The following is a 17,047-nucleotide window of genomic DNA, read 5'->3' on the forward strand; positions in this document are numbered from 1 at the left end:
ATGTTAGTTCTAAAAAGTGTGTTCTGTCTACCATGAAAAAATTAACATTAGGTAATTAGTTACCTAATTACCTAAACTTAATTTCCTCAGATTTAAGTTCTTAAGTTCCACAGATTTTGTTTTTCATAATTAAAAAATAATTACCAATCAAAATTATCTATCTTTAAGTATCAAATAAAGACAAACCATTTGTCCTGGATTAAAAACTAAATACCAGGTAGAGGAGTGGTGAGGGATTGGGGAAAATGAAGAACAAGACTAGAGATGATAGAGGCACAGCAGTGGGGAGTTGTGGGTACGTTGGAAAGTGGTGGGATGAAGGAACTTTGTACATCAACATCATATATTTCAATACTATTGTGACCATCTTACCTAAACTAAAATTCAGTCGAATATTTTAAAATTATCTATAGGGGCTGGAGTGATAGAACAGCGTGTAGGGCATTTGCCTTGTACGAGGTTGACGCGGGTTCAATTCCCAGCATCCCATATGGTCCTCTGAGCACCGCCAGGAGTAATTCCTGAGTGTAAATCCAGGAGTAACCCTTTGCATCACCGGGTGTGACCCCAAAAGCAAAAAAAAAATTATCTATATTTTTACCATGTTAACACTGGTTACACTGAGTGCTAGAGGTGTATTTTGTTTGTTTTTTGTAGTACACTGAAGTGGTGACCTCGGGAGAGAAATGTAAAGATTCAACTGAACTGTTAAACTAATATAAAATTTTGATAGACAGCATTTTAATGAATAAATGCCTTGAGAGCAAAATGAATTATTTACATTTAAAGTACACAATGTGATGGTTTCATATATTTTGTGATTGCCAAAACCAAGTTAGCTAGCAAATCAATCAACTAACATAGTTCTTGAGCTGTGGGACATTTTTGGTGAAAATTCTTAGATATCTCAGAAAATTCCAAATACAGTGCAGCTTTATTAACTATATTCACCATGCTGTATATTAGATCTCAGAACTTACTAAAATTGTAACAAAAAGTTTCTATCTTTTCCCAAACATCTTGCCATTCCCACAATTTTCTTTGGCAACCACCTTTCTACTTACTATTTCAATGAGTTATAACCACATTTTTTTGGTGGGGGGGCATACTAAAGATGTTCAGGACTTACTCCTGCCTCCATTTTCAGGAATTCCTCCTTGGCAGTGCTTGGGGGACCATATTTTGCCAAGTTTTGAACCTGGGTCTGTCATGTGCAAGGAAAGCACCCTACCCACTGTACTGTCACTCCAGCCCCAAGTACAACTATTTTTACAGATACCACATAAAGAGTATTTCTGAATCTACATATCTCACTAAGAAAGTCGTTTCCATTTCTATCCATGATATTAAAAATGGCAAGTCCTTCTTTTCAAAAGTTGAGTAGTACTCTTTTGTGGATACTTACCTCTTTATATTCACTTATCCAAGATGTTTCAGAGAAGTTTGAATCTGAGTTTAAAAGATAGACTTATAGCATTGCTATATGTATAGCATTGCAAAAATAATTTACATTAATTATCAAGTTCTTTAAGATAATTGGAGCATTATTGTTTATGTCTCCAGAAGAACCTATCCGTCATGAACATTTGTTGAACTTCAAATCTTCTTTTCAGAATTTTGGAGTGAGACAATGAAAAGTAAGATTTGAATAGGTTGAAATGACTCAGGAGATTTCTCTAGTTAGTTTCTTAAGTGCTGCTTTTACTCCTTTAAAGTAAGACAATTCAATAGTATACATTTTAGCTACATGAGTCAGAGTCTATTAATACTGAAACAGCTTCTTGATTATAATGTAGGTGACTTGAGGTCCAGCATTAATTCTTTCAGTTAATAACAAAGCTTGTTTCAAAGGAATAAATAAGAACTCTACATTTAAACAATCCTTGATTTTAATTGGCTCAAACTTATCTCTTAGTCAATGGGAAATCTCCCCTATGTAAAATAGGAAAATGTCACTTCCAAATGGAGCATAAGTAAATTACCTGTAAAGAGAGATCACTCTCTCTACAATTGACTCTGGATAAGAGGAAGCAGAGACAGAGGAAAAGAAAACTGTTGGGGCATTTTTCTAATAATGCAAGGAAAGGAAATAAGGACCAGAAATAAAGCAGCTGTGTGGAAGAAAAAAGAAAGGGTAATAGGCAAAAAAATTCCCCCCAGGAGAAAAAGTGTAGCATAGAAACTTATATTCACTTGTCACTTGTATCACTTGTCATCCCAATGATCTTCGATTTGCTCAAGTGGGCGCCATAACATCTCCATTTGTCCCTGTCACATGCTAGTGTTGCCCAATGGCATCTGCTCGCTCCAGGAACACAAAGAGCCTCAAACCGTTTGTTTAGGGTCTTGACGAAGAAGTCTGACCATCTCATAGGTGGGCGGCCACGTGGTCTTTTGACATCCCATGGAACCCAGTCAGTAACAGTTCTAGTCCAGCAGTCATCTCTGAATTGCATTACATGTCCAGCCCATCTGATTTTCGATGCCTTGGCAAATGAAACAGCATCCCTGATTCTTGATCATCGATGAAGGTCAGAACTCCGGATTCCTTCTCTCACTTGAGTGAGACGTGATATTCCAAGCATAGCTCTTTCAATTCCTCTTTGGGACACTCAAATAGTGTTCTCATTCTGTTTGCATAGGACCCAAGTCTCTGAGGCCTAATGTTAGTGCAGGAAGAATGGTGGAGTCAGAAAGATGTGCCCAGAGTCGGAGATTCTTCGTCCTCTTAACCACTTCTTCAACGCTCTTGAAGACGTTCCACGCTATTCTCTTCCTCCCGCGCAGTTCAGGGCCAGGACGTCTATAATGTTGAGTTCTCAACCCAGGTACATATAACTGCAGCATTCAGAGATGTTTGTTCCGTTGAGAACAAATGGAACATCGGGAACTAGTCCGTTTCTCATGAACATTGTTTTGGTGAGATTCAGCTGCAGTTCGACCTTTCCATACTCATGGTCGAAGTCAGCCAACTTTCGTGTTGCTTGGCTGATATTTGGTGTTATGAGAATGATGTCATCAGCAAAGCAGAGGTGGTGTAGTTGCCAACTGTCTATCTTCACTCACATTCCTTTGCATTCCAATCGTCACATGATGTTCTCAAGGGTGGCACTGAAGAGTTTCGGTGAAATGGTGTCGCCCTAGCGAACCCCTCCCTTTACATTGATGATCACTTCCTTGAAGAATGGTGAGATCCTGCTGGTGAATCCGTATAGAGCTCACCAAGTATCATGATGTATTGAGTTTGAACACCCTGATGACCGCTTCAGTCTCAACAAAATCAAAGTCCTTCTTTAAATTGATGAACATTATACAGAGCAGCATCTTGAAAGTTCATGAAACCTCAGTGAGCTTGGTCACTGTGTGGATGTGGTCGATTGTGCTAAATCCTTTTCGGACCCAGCTTGCTCGCACAGTTGTCCTTCATCTAGTGTTCTGCCAATCCTATTCAGGATGACTCGAGTGATTAACTTGTAGACAATGGACAACAGGCAGATCGGGCAGTAGTTGCCCATGTTGTGAATGCCTCCCTTCTTGTACAACAGGACTGTCCTGCTGGTTTTCCAGTGGGATGGAACCTTGCATTCAGACAAGTAGCATGTGAAGAGCCAAGCCAGTGTATTGATGAGTACTGGCAGCAGATTCTTCAGGTGTTCGGGTCTGACCTTGTCTGAACCGGGTGCTGTACACTTATTTATGGATGAAATGACATGTCGGATTTTGGAAGGGAGAACGCTGGGAACAACATATCCATTCTGCAGAATTTGGTATGTGGACAGGCGGATGTGGCTATCAAAGAGATCTGAGTAGAAGTTGTTGATAACCTTTTCCATTGCCCTTCTGGAAGATGCGATAGATCCATCAGGACATCGGAGGGCAGTCATCTTGGTTTTGTAGTTGGCAAAGGACTGGCAGGCATTGCGAATACTTTTCCCAGCTTCTGCTGCATCAGCCAACACTACTGCTCTTCTCTCTTTAAGGTCTTCCTTTGTTGCTTCTCTGCACAGCTTTGCGAGCTCAGATGTTAGCTTGTGATTGCCTGAGGCTCATGCCAAATGACCTTGGCGACTGAGTTCAACAGTTTCCGAAGACAGGCGTCTTTTTGTGACTTTCCCACTCTTGGCATTCCTTTTGCAGTCATGGAGGTGCTGAACCAGTCGATCGTATTCTTCATCGATGTTGTCAACAATGATATCTTCCAATATTGTTGCAGTAGTGCCAAAGAGCTCCCAAGTTGCTGGTCATTCTGGGAGTTCTCTTCTTAAACTTTGCAGCCCTTTCTTCCCGCTCTATGAGGTAGAATTTTGCATGAAGGAGACAGTGGTCTGATCCTGTTTGAAACTTTAGGACAACAGGGACATCGGTCAGGCAAAAAACGTCAATTGATTATAATGTGGTCAATTTCATTGTGGAACTGTCCACCGGGAGACTCCCATGTCCAGCGTTTAGATTCGGCCTTCTGGAACTGCGAGTTACCATGGATGGTCTTGGTCATATAATGAACTCAGACAGTCTCTCACCCTGTTTGTTCCATTCTAGGCTGTGGGTCTCGATGTGGAGTTCTTTGGGTGACCTTCTCGGTCCTATCTTGGTGTTAAAATCATTGACAATGACCTTACAGAAGATGTGGTCTTCTTTATAGAACTTCTCCAGTTCTATGTACAACTTCTCAATTTCTTCTTCATCGTAGTTGGGTATTGGTGTATAGACCACGAAGATAGAAACTGCCAGCAATGAGCCACATCTATTCAACCATAAGCGTCGGAATTAGGTTGTTAGACACTCAAAAGAATCAATGCTCATGGCTAAGTTTGTGTCCACAAAAACACCAACACCACCGATGCCTCTACTGTCACATGTTCTGAGGAACAGTTCTTCTCCAGTGTTGAAAACGGTGTGATGTGTTTGACACCTACTCGTCTTGCTCAATCCAATGACGTCATATTTGATCTTCAGTGCTTGCACCATCAGGTCCTTGATGAATGCTTCCGATGCCAGTGTATGTGCATTAAAAGTTCAAACAGTCATTTTAGTCTTTCTTTGTTTTGGCAGGCTAGTCCAGCCCTGAGATTTTTATCAGCCCCTCCTTGTTCGTCCTTCTTAATGCTGCTGTATTGGGGGCTCTTCCAGGGTCAGGGGAATGAGGCCCATTGTTGAAACTTATATTAACTTTCTAATTTATTAACTTTCTTAGAAACTTATATTAACTTTCTAATTTATTGACACAGTAAATTTATTTATTAGTTCGCAGTACTCCAAGAATTTTGAACACAACTCCACTCTATTAAAGAAAAAGCTGGTCACTGTTCACAATAGTCAGAGTCTGAAAAAAACCTGAATGCCCGAGAACAGATGACTGGTTAAAGACACTTTGGTATATCTATACAATGGAATACTATGCAGCTGTTAGAAAAGATGAAATCATGAAATTTGCATACAAATGGATAGACATGGAGAGTATCGTGCTAAGTAAAATGAGTCAGAAAGAGCGGGATAGATATAGAATGAAGGCACTCATATGTGGAATATAAAGTAATGCAATAAAAGAGTAACACCTAAGGATAGTAGAGATAAGGACCAGGAGGATCATTCCCCAGCTTGGAAGCTGATCTGTGTGCTGGGAGAAAAGGCATCTGGGATAGAGAAGGGACCACTAAGTAAATGATGATTGGAGGGCTTGCTCGGGATGGTAGATGCGTTCTTAAAGTAGATTATAGACCAAACATAATGGCCATTTAATAACAATAGTGCAAACCATAACACTGAGAAAGAGAGAGTAAGAGGGAATATGCCTGCTATAGAGGCCAAGGGGCAGGACGGGGTGGGGGGTCTGGGGGGATTGGGAGAGGGATATTGGAAACATTGGTGATGGAGAATGGGAACAGGTGGAGGAATGGGTACTCAAACATTTTATTACTGAAACATAATCATGCAAGTTTGTAAACCTGTAACTATCTCACAGTGATTCATTAAAATGAAAAAAATTAAAATAAAGCTGGTTGCTGTAGGGAACATGCCAATGTTCCCTAAAATAGTTGCATCCTAAGGTGATTCATGAGGAATGAGCTGAGTGAACCCTTTACCTGACACAGGTAATCCACATCTGATGCCTTCTTCTTCCTTCCTTTTTTTTTCTGCTGTACACGATAGGTGTGTACCTATGGCATGTATGACAATTTTCAAAGTCCATATGACCCTGTCTGTGAACTGCAGACCAAAAGAACACAGTCACCATGTTCTTTTGATAATTCAGATAATATACATCTCATCTCTATAGAAATGTATTTCTTTAGATTTTTAAATGAGGGCTGAGTTTGGACTTGGAAAAATGGACTCAACTAAGTTAAAGGGAACTATTTATTCTATGGCTTTAAATTAGTTTCTAGCAAAAGAATGATAAAGCCTAGGGTTTTTTGAAAAGCTACTCCATGCCACGAACTGTGTAAGTATTTATATGTATTAATTCTAAATCCTTGTCACAATCCTGGGAGAAAGACAAAGGTGGAGGAAAAAAAACAAACAACTGTCACTGCAGCACCTACTAATCAAAATAATCTGGGGTAGCCAGCTCAGAATGAAGGTGAATGATAAGTAACTTGCATTACTGTGCAGTATGCCCTAACTGAAACCCTAGGAGTAGGTTCTAACTTTATTGATGAGAAGACTGGGGCTCACTGTATTCGTGTAATTGCACAAAATCATGCAGGCAACCATAGAACAAGGACATGCATCTGGATCCATCTGTTTCCAAAGCCCGTTGTCTTAATCTCTACAGTATTTTGTCATTGAAATCAGATTTCTGCATGTGTATCAAATACATGAAATCTGCCATTAATATTCAATCAATTTATAGCCTAGGATGTCTCATATATACATTACTAATAAATAAGTATAACTGATGTTGAGAAGGGGAAATAGTAAACATTTAAGAATAATAAGATAATAAACCTTAATCAAGAAAACACCATTGTTTGTGGTAGGGTACAGTAATTTTGTACATCAATGTCTTAAATGCACACACTATTGTAACCATATTACCTGAACTATAATAAAAATAAATTATAAAAATGAAATCCCATGATATTTATTCCATTAAAGTATTTGATTTTAGAAACATGATTAGCTAAATGAGTGGCAAAAAGATCAAACGTAACTTTTTTCTAATGAAGCATTTAATACCCATCATTTCATGCATATCTGTTGATAACATTAAACTAATTAAATAGGCTTAGATAATAGTTTCATTAATTAGATTAAAAGTGGCTCCAGGTTGTACCTCTTCACATTTATTTTGGGAGACTTGATACCAAAGAAGACACCAGAGTTGATGATGAGCTTAGCTGTATGCAATATCTCTATTAATAATCTACAAAAATCCTTGACAAATCTTAATGAATATATCAAAGCTTGGTCTCCTCAGTGCAGTGCTAAAAGTCATAGAATAACACCAGAATACCAAAGAGAAATGGGCTTTGTCTCAATGGTTAATTGCAGCATAAAAGGAATTCTTATTGTGGTCTGTTTATCCTTCTAAGCAATATGATGGTCATGGAGTGAAAATCAGAAATTACTTGTTTCACTCACTTACAGCAAGAATACTGAAGGCCCCTGCATGCATGCCTCTATGCTACGCTTTTTTTCCTTTTTCTCTTTCCATGCTTTGTTTCTTTTCTCCCTACTTGGATCTTCCTTCCTTCCTTCCTTCCTTCCTTCCTTCCTTCCTTCCTTCCTTCCTTCCTTCCTTCCTTCCTTCCTTCCTCCCTCCCTCCCTTCCTTGCTTCCTCTCTTCCTTTCTTCCTTCCTCCCTCCCTTCCTTCTCTCTTTCCTTCCTTCCTTCCTCCCTCCCTTCCTTGCTTCCTCTCTTCCATTCTTCCTTCCTCCCTCCCTTCCTTCTCTCTTTCCTTCCTTCCTTCCTTCCTTCCTTCCTTCCTTCCTTCCTTCCTTCCTTTCTTCCTTCCTTCCTTCCTTCCTTCCTTGCTTCCTGCCTTCCTCTCTTTTTTCATTCCTTCTTTATTCCTCTTTCTCCATCTTCCCTCCCCCTTTTCCATCTCTCCCCTCCTCCTCCTTTCCTTCATCCTCCCCTCCCCTTTCTTCTCCTCTTTCTCCTCCTCCCCCTCTCCTCCTCCCCTCTCCTCCTTCTCCTTTTCCTCCTCTTCCTACTCTACCTCCTCCTCTTCCTCTCCTCCTCCTCTTCTTCCTCCTCCTCTTCTTCCTTTTCCTCCTCCTCTTCCTCTCCTCCTCTTCCTTTCCTCCTTCTCTTCTTCCTCCTTCTCTTTCTCCTCTTCCTCCTCCTCCTCCTCCTCTTCCTCCTCCTCCTCCTCCTCCTCCTTCTTCTTCTTCTTCTTCTTCTTCTTCTTCTTCTTCTTCTTCTTCTTCTTCTTCTTCTTCTTCTTCTTCTTCTTCTTCTTCTTCTTCTTCTTCTTCTTCTTCTTCTTCTTCTTCTTCCTCTTCTTAATCTTCCTCTTCATACATATTTCTTCTGCCAGTATCCACCCATCATTTATCACCTTGTTGTTATATGTTATCAACACTACCCCTAATCACATTCTCCTCTTTTAAAAGCAGTAATAATGGACTTGGCTGAAAAGGTAGTAAAGCAGGTGGGTCTTTGCCTTGCACATACTTAATCTTGATTCTATTCCTGGCATCCCATGTAGTCTGAGACTCAGGAGGGAGATTTTTAAAAATATATTTTAGAATTATTTAATATGGTGAACACTGAATATATCTAGCAGTAATAGTGCCAAATCTAAAAATGAATGAGTGCTATGTACCAGAAAATACACTAAATAATTTTACTGATGCACCTCACCTAATTCAACAAAACTTTCAAAAACCATTTCCCCCATTTTCAAAAAAGAAATCCAAATCTTTGACAGAATAAAAAAAGCTTCTGACTGAGGACACACAATTTATAAACTTATAACTTGTATCTTAATATGATTTTGTAACTGCACAAAAAAATCATTATATAAATTTTGTCAGGCTGTAAAATGGGGAACAATTGTGTATCATGATTTTTTGTCTTTTAAAAAATCCTACAAGTTTAAATAAGTGCTGCTGAGTACACACATCACTTTGGCAGTTTCAGTTATTGATGTCTTTTTATTTTGTTTTGAGGGACCATGCTTTTCATACTTACAGCATTCCAATACACAATACCTCTTTTCAACCACTTTTGCCCTACATATATACCAATGAAATCTCTCTTAATACTCTTTGTTAATGAGCTGAAGTATGTAGGAGGACAAATATTGATGATGTATACTTATCCACAAGTCATTCAATAAAGATTTGTTGAACATGTGCAAAGTTTCAAAAAACAACAAAAAAAGTACACTGCTAATTTGGGCATTTGACAATGAGCCATACAAAATCCCTGCCCTTAATTAGTTTTAAATCCAGTAAGATTAACAGATATGAAACCTAATTATTAACTCACTTGGATGTAATAGAAATATAGCAAAAGGCATTACTGGTTAAAACCCAATCTTCACCTTTAAAGATGAGTAGATCTTCAACTAAATGAGAAAACAGACATTTCCAATCATAAGAGGAAAGGAAGACTGAGATCAGGCAATGATTTATAGTTTGGATGATTGAAGTGTAATGTGTGCATGAGTAACATCAGTAATAATGAAGTCTTAGAGAAGATCACTGAGGACTCTGTGTACTAGATTAGGATTTTCCCATTTAATCTTTCATATCTGTTTTTTTGAAAATTTTCAATCCTTTTTATCAAAAATAGAATTTATATGTTTTATTCTCTCTCTCTCTCTTTTTTTTTCTTTCTGGGTCACACCTGACAATTCTCAGGGGTTACTCCTGGCTTTGCACTCAGGAATTACTCCTGTCAGTGCTTGGGGGACCATCGGGGAAGCTGGGAATTGAACCCAGGTCAGTCGCGTACAAGGCAAATGCCCTACCGGCTGTGCTATTGCTCCAGCCCTAATATATTAATAGTGTTCACATGTTCATAAACATATGCTATAAGACATATGTGAACATGTGGATTGAAAAGAATAATAATGCAATAAGCATACTTTAAGAACTTTGAATACTTTCTGCCCTCATATTTTTAGTAAGAACAATGGATTTTAATGTGATTATTCTTTTTTAATCTTAATATTTTGTTATATAGTTATGCAAAGTCAAGTTCCAAGTTTAATTTATTTTTGTACCTGGCTATCAGAGCTAAGTGTCATCATCATCATCATCATCATCCCGTTTATCGTCGAATTTCTCGAGCAGTCTCAGTAATGTCTCCATTTGTCCTAGCCCTGAGATTTTAGAAGCCTCTCTTTACTCATCCTTTCCAATAGTGCCACATTGGAGGCTCTTTCAGGGTCAGGGGAATGAGACCCATAAGAACCAAGTGTATGTTTTATAAAGATATATCTGGGAGAACACTTGCATATTTGACTATGCTGTGTGTGTTTGTGTGTGTGTATGTAGCAAACAATTTTATTGGAAAAAATTTATTTAAAAAAATGTTAGGGGAAAAACAGAGAAAGAGATATATATTCAAGAGAAAAAACATGGGTTTCTCCAGAGTAGATAAAGCATAGAATGGTTTGTAGTAAAAGGTTATACATAATTACCAGACCTGGAGTTATCTGCATACATTAAAATTAATCTGCATGTGTCACATGGAGAATAGCTTGGACTCATGGTGATCCTTTCATATTCTTATCATGACCTGTAGAGTCTCCTCTACATTCTCTTCTTCTGAGGGATCCACCCTTCTCCGGGAAAAGCCTCAGTTCTCCAAAGAGTTCAGGATTTTCATCTCAAATCAATGTTTTTGTCTGCCTTTGGGGAGTTTATGTTTTAAGTTATACCAATGCTGTCTTGAAATATGTATGCATAAGTCTTTCCATAAATTATTTATTTCCATAAATTCTTCTCTGATAATTGTTACTAGAGAGAGAAATATATTGTCATTACAGAGAAATATATATTTTTAAATATTTTTAACAAATGGGTTAAAACCTGCCAAAAATTTTATTGGTAGGACTTTGAAACAGACTAGCAAAGCTGCAGCTTTGAGAATTTTGGTAGATGATATAACTTAGTTGAAAATCAAGTTTTCAAAGAGATGAAAATATTTCCAAACTACCAGTTTCAAATTTGTCTCTTTGAAACATAAATTTCTTGTTAAAAACAGCTATTTTCTCACTCCTTCTTGTACCCTCATTTTTAGTCTGGATAAGCAAATTAAACTAGTTTCCCTCACACACATATTTCTATAAGGGAATTTCAATGGCAACCCATTATTACAGAGAAGGAAAAAAATTTGAACACATCTTCCTCCTCAAAGAAAACTGGTTAAATTAAGTTTGACAAGTCTTTTCAGCATTTTGAAGTAAATAACCACTAAATTTTTCTAGAACAATGAAGACTTTCTACTTAATTTTATTTAAAATTATTGTAAATTCTACTATTTGAATGTCTTTCTACATAAGAGCCCAGCAAACTACTGAGAATATCTCGCCCACACGGCAGAGCCTGGCAAGCTACCAGGCATATTTGATATGCCAAAAAACAGTAACAACAAGTCTCAAAATGGACATGTTACTGGTGCCTGCTTGAGCAAATCTATGAGCAATGGGATGACTGTGACAGTGACAGTGATAAGTGATACCATTTAACTGATAATCCAAAATTTCCCGAAAATGAAGAAGGAATGTGTGTACTAGAGTAAGCGTGTGTATGAGTTTCCTCTTCTCAGGATGCCTCCTTCTTGCTTATCAGAGGGTGGTTCACACATACCCCGTAAAGTCTCTGAAGTCATCCTATATATTCTGTTTTGGCAAAGCATTTTCAAAATATAAATTCAAAAGCTGTGAGTGAAAGTTCTAACCATTTTTCTTCTGCATCAGCTCAAATGTCCCAGCCTAGCCTTGAGTTGTGCACTCACCGCTAAAGAGAAGGACAGGAGCAGGGGTTGAGGGAAGTAGCACAGTGATAATACAATAGGTATGATGTTTGCCTTGCACGTGCCGACATGGGTTTAATTCCCACCATTCTATATGGTCCCGAGAATTGCCAGGAGCAATTCTTTTGTGCAGAGCGAGGAGTAATCCTTGATCATTGCTGAGTTATGACCCAACTCCATCCATCAAAAAGAGTTAGGAAAGGGGCTGGAGCGATAGCACAGCAGGTAGGGCGAATGCCTTGCACACGGTCAACCCGGGTTTGATTCCCAGCATCCCATATGGTCTTCGGAGCACCGCCAGGAGTAATTCCTGAGCGCATGTACAGGAGTAACCCCTGTACATCACCAGGTGTGACCCAAAAAGAAAAAAAAGAAGAGTCAGGAAAGATTCTAAACAAAAACAAAAAATGGGGTGGCTGGTCTATATTTGTGTTGGAAATAGCCAGGTAGAACATGAATAGAAAACAATCAAATGCAGCATGTTGGTATGTTGGTGATCTTTGTTAGTAGGAGGAATAGAAAAAGGGAAAGGGAATACAAGTTAAAGTACTTAGATTTTAAATGGATTAAATGATGAAGTTCAGAATCTATAGTCTGTCCCAAGTTCTTGCACCAAAAAGAGACACAGATGCCATTGCCTAAAACAGATTACAAATGATTAACACTTTTGGAGGAAAAGGTGATAAAAGCTCTAAAAAGTAGATAGAAGACAATGAGAGGTCAAAAGGATCATTCTAATTTCAGTGAGCTCAACAAGACTTCTTGCAAAATAAAACAGTCATTTGACTTGGTAGGATCTGAACTTTGAGAGTTCTCACCGGCTAATAGAAAACTCAAGGATTCGTGCTTTGGCCGTACACATGTGTCTCTCTATTCACCAACAGGTATGTGCGTTCAAGGACAAAGCATGATGTTGATATGAGGATTGGAATCCACTCGGGCTCGGTCTTGTGTGGTGTGTTGGGTCTGCGGAAGTGGCAGTTTGATGTTTGGTCTTGGGATGTGGACATCGCAAACAAACTTGAATCCGGAGGGATCCCAGGGTAAGTTATCAGAATGCCCTCTTTTTACTTAGCCCTCCCCATTTTTTCACTTTGTGAGAGTGAATTCCGCTAGTGTAGAACTCAGACATATATAAATCTAAAGATATTACTCAGGAGGAAATAGAACATTAAAACATCGCACATATACTAACCCCCAAGTCTAGTGAAATTCATCATAGGCAATGGCAAAAAGGAAAAAGGGAAAATCTTTACATGTTCAGTTCCAATCTATAGAGCTGGAATTTATTAAATTTGACTCTACGTTGGAATCAGCAGATGTGTCCAGACTGTAAGCCAATTCAATTAAAGTAAAAATCTATGGAGAATCTTTATAATAAAGTTCTTTGAGGAGGGCCTTCTTAAGCAAATTCAAGCGGTCCAGGAAGCATTCCAGGTAATTCTCTGACAACTGGAATGGTCATTTGTTTGGTAGGGCCTGGCAATGTGCTAGGGGCCATACTGAGTGGTGCTTGTGCGAGGAGTTTGGGGAGAGCATATTGTACTGGTGATCAAACCTGCATTCTTCCAGATCCAAAGAATGTACCCCTGACCCTTCAGGTATCTCTCTAGCCTCCAGTTTAAGTCCTTAAAGCAATTCTCAGGAGAATTCAGGTTTCAAGCATCCTGACCTTCTATCTGACCTTACTCTTCCCTGAATACTTAGTTCTCCAAGCTTGATGGCAAAGCAGTGAATACAGAATCCTGAAAGGTACCAGTGGTCTGGAAATATCTGTTGAATCTTGGAAAGTAATATAAAGATTCTATTTATACAAACTGAGCCTAGTAAGATTTTAAATATATTTGGACTAGTGATTTGTATTGAATTTTGCAGTCTCTCTCTCTCTCTCTCTCTCTCTGGGATGACAAATGATAAGTAGATAAATAGAGACATACAGCTAAAATTAATCATTTATGCACTCATACATATACCTTTCCCCATGCCTCAGTCCTGCCTTTGCAGTTATAGAGTATCACTAGTATCTATCATCATTCCTTGATAATTGTATTTAACATAGGGTAACTAGATAACATGATCTCATGAGAAATAGAGAGCAGGACATAGAATCAGAGAAACCAGGATTTTGACTCTGACTAAGCTCATTGATCTGCAGCAAGACCTATAGAGCATGTACAGCCCCTCGCACATGATTGCAATATGAACTTGGCTTTCATCACTGCATCTGTGTGAACTCAGACCATTACCTCAGTTTTCTGAGTTCCCCTTTTCTCCCTACAAAAAGAGAGAAGATAGTCATTATGATGTGGTACATTGTGAATTTATGTCCCTTCTCTTTGAGAGACTGTTTTCTGTCTGCCAAATGGGTATCGTCCACCTCACAGATCTGAAGATCTTCTAGGGTAATGGATATGGAACACGTCGTGTGATGATGTGATATCCCCATGTTAGTTACTTTCTTCTCAAGGACTCCTGAGTTAAGTGATTGTTAGGAAGGTTTGGCCTGACATGTCAATACTGGGTTTCTTTTTATTTATATATTTATTTATTTATTTAGTAATATTACCTGGATCTGATTTATAATAGTTTGCAAAGAATGATTCAATCTTACATATCTCGGTCTCCTCTCACCTCAGTAAAGGGATCTTTAGAACAGGACCACAGGGTTATAGCAGCACTCATGACAGTATAGAACCACCCCTGTTTTTAAGTTGTAGCTTGACTAGATGGAGCTCAGCTCATTCTGAGAGCCTCAGGGGACAGTCAGCCTTCTTCCAAGGAACACAAGACTGACCCTTGCAGAAAGCGTGGGTACAGTTCCAAATCTAAAGTTGCCAACTTCTGTTAGGTTGATGACAGTTTTTCTGTTCATCTTCTCTGCTTTGAAAACAGAGTTGATCACCTCTGAAACTGATAACAGTTCTATTTAGAATCAGCTCTATTCTGTATTTTCAGTCACGTGGGGTATAAATAGAAGACTGGGCCTACCCAGACCATAAGCCAAAGTCTCTAGGAGTCAGATTGCAGCAGATGGGGGGGGAAGGGAGGGGGCAGTTCACGGGGTTATCCTAACTTGGATAGAGAAAGGACCAATATGACAATACTAATTAAAAATTATTACTCTGGGGACTGGAGCGATAGCACAGTGGGTAGGGCATTTGCCTTGCATACGGCCGACCCGGGTTCAATTCCCAGCATCCCATATGGTCCCCCAGAACACCGCCAGGAATAATTCCTGAGTGCATGAGCTAGGAGTAACCCCTGTGCATTGCCGTGTATGACCCAAAAAGGAAAAAAATTATTATTCTGGATAAGAAACTTGTAGTACAGGAAAGGGTTTCAATTCAATTTAGTTCAATTCAATTCAAGCATCATAGCCAAAGAATTCATGTGTGTAACCAAATGAAAGTTTACCCAGACCACGTTACAGAACAATAAGTCTGATTATGATAGACAGGAGAATAAGCAAACGCTTCCTTGGAAGGACTTATCATACAAAACTCCCATAATTCAAGTATTATACCAAAGGCCCTTGCTGTCATCTGTCTTTTTTTTTTTAAATCATAAGCTATGTTGACCACTGACTTAGAAAGAATGTACCATTTACTTTGTGAGTAGACCTAGCCGCTGCTAGCCTAGGTATGTCAACATCTTTGTTCTCTGCTCATTACCTTACACACATTAGAGGGACAAATGCATCCTAATTTCTTATTCTTAAAGGACCTTCTATGTAGCCCTGTAAAATTGTTAAAGACCCGTATTGTAATTTTCTATAATCTTTTTAAAGATGTTAAGGAACCAAGTTGAGGAAGAAAGATAAATATATGACAATCGAAATGATAGGAAAAGTCAGTGTCACCAAGTGAACTGTAGCATGGTGATTTGAATAAGGATTACTTTTAGGTTCAGAAACATCTATGAAATCTGCTCCAAATATGAAATATTCTAAAAAAATATTTTTAGATATAATAAAAAACTTTAATGTTCTTAAGGCTTATTTTGAGTCCTTTTACTTAAAATGTCAAAGGAAGTGTTTATGTATGTCTCAAAAATCTGTATTTTGTCAGAGACTACAGGAACTAGTGGGAGAGAGTTGCATCTGATCATTAATTTATGCTTGTACTTATGGTTTTATTTATCATTTCTGCTTTATTATTGGAACAGATATTGTCTTTAAGAACTTATCCTAGCAGTGAAACTCTGCTGCTGTCTTCTCACAGGCCAAAAAAAAAAGTTGTAACTTGACTTGATGGACCTCAGCTCATTCTGAGAGCCACATGGAGAGTGTATAATGAACTCTGCTTGTACACACAGGAGGATTCACATTTCCAAAGCCACACTGGACTGCCTCAATGGTGACTATAATGTGGAAGAGGGCCACGGTAAAGAGAGAAATGAATTTTTGAGGAAGCATAATATAGAGACCTATTTAATTAAGCAGCCTGAGGACAGTCTGCTGTCCCTGCCAGAAGACGTTGTCAAGGAGTCTGTGAGCCTCTCAGACAGAAGTAACAGTGGCGCAACGTTCACAGAAGGATCTTGGAGCCCCGAACTGCCTTTTGATAACATTGTGGGAAAACAGAATGTAAGTTCTGGCATCCTTCTCCTGGTTAGCCACAAATGCATGTTCCATTGCATCTTCAACCCAGAAATCTCCAAGAAAATCAATTCATCTTTAACTTTTTCTCTGCTGGGTACCATAATTTCAAATGATTAAACTCATCTTCTCAGGACAAAACGAACCTGTGTGTGCAATTCCAGGAAGTGCCAGAAATACCAGGAGTTTCTATGCTCCCTCTTCTTTTTATTTTCAGCCTAGCTAAAAAAACAGATATTACATGAGACTAAACTATAAGTTGACTATAATTACTTGTGCTGGACAGTATAAATTCAGTGTTCTTCAAGGAACAACAAGAGCTAACCATAAGAAGTCTACCTTTTGGTAGCAACTAACTAGATTAGAGTTGTACTTTGAAATTTAGAATCAGCAAGGCAATGTTTATTTGGGAATGCAGAAGCAGCACCAAGTGCTGCACCAATCAGAGTTAAGACTGATTTTTACAGAATATGAAATTTCAAAACTGACTACATGATTCTGTTCTATCAAAT

The 17,047-nt window shown here is 38.6% G+C and overlaps 1 protein-coding gene across 3 annotated transcripts in view; it reads left to right on the top strand.

Annotated features, from left to right (window-relative positions):
* The window catches only part of ADCY8 (adenylate cyclase 8), a 245,726-nt gene that overhangs the window by 112,500 nt on the left and 116,179 nt on the right, over positions 1–17,047 (top strand). For all 3 annotated transcript variants that reach the window (XM_004602452.2, XM_055127686.1, XM_055127687.1), the window contains exons 6-7: positions 12,823–12,981; positions 16,253–16,523. In XM_004602452.2, coding sequence (XP_004602509.2) covers positions 12,823–12,981; positions 16,253–16,523 — 430 coding nt within the window. The remainder of the gene's footprint in view (positions 1–12,822; positions 12,982–16,252; positions 16,524–17,047) is intronic.

The sequence above is a fragment of the Sorex araneus genome, chromosome 2, assembly GCF_027595985.1.
Source record: "Sorex araneus isolate mSorAra2 chromosome 2, mSorAra2.pri, whole genome shotgun sequence".
Lineage (NCBI taxonomy): Eukaryota > Metazoa > Chordata > Mammalia > Eulipotyphla > Soricidae > Sorex > Sorex araneus.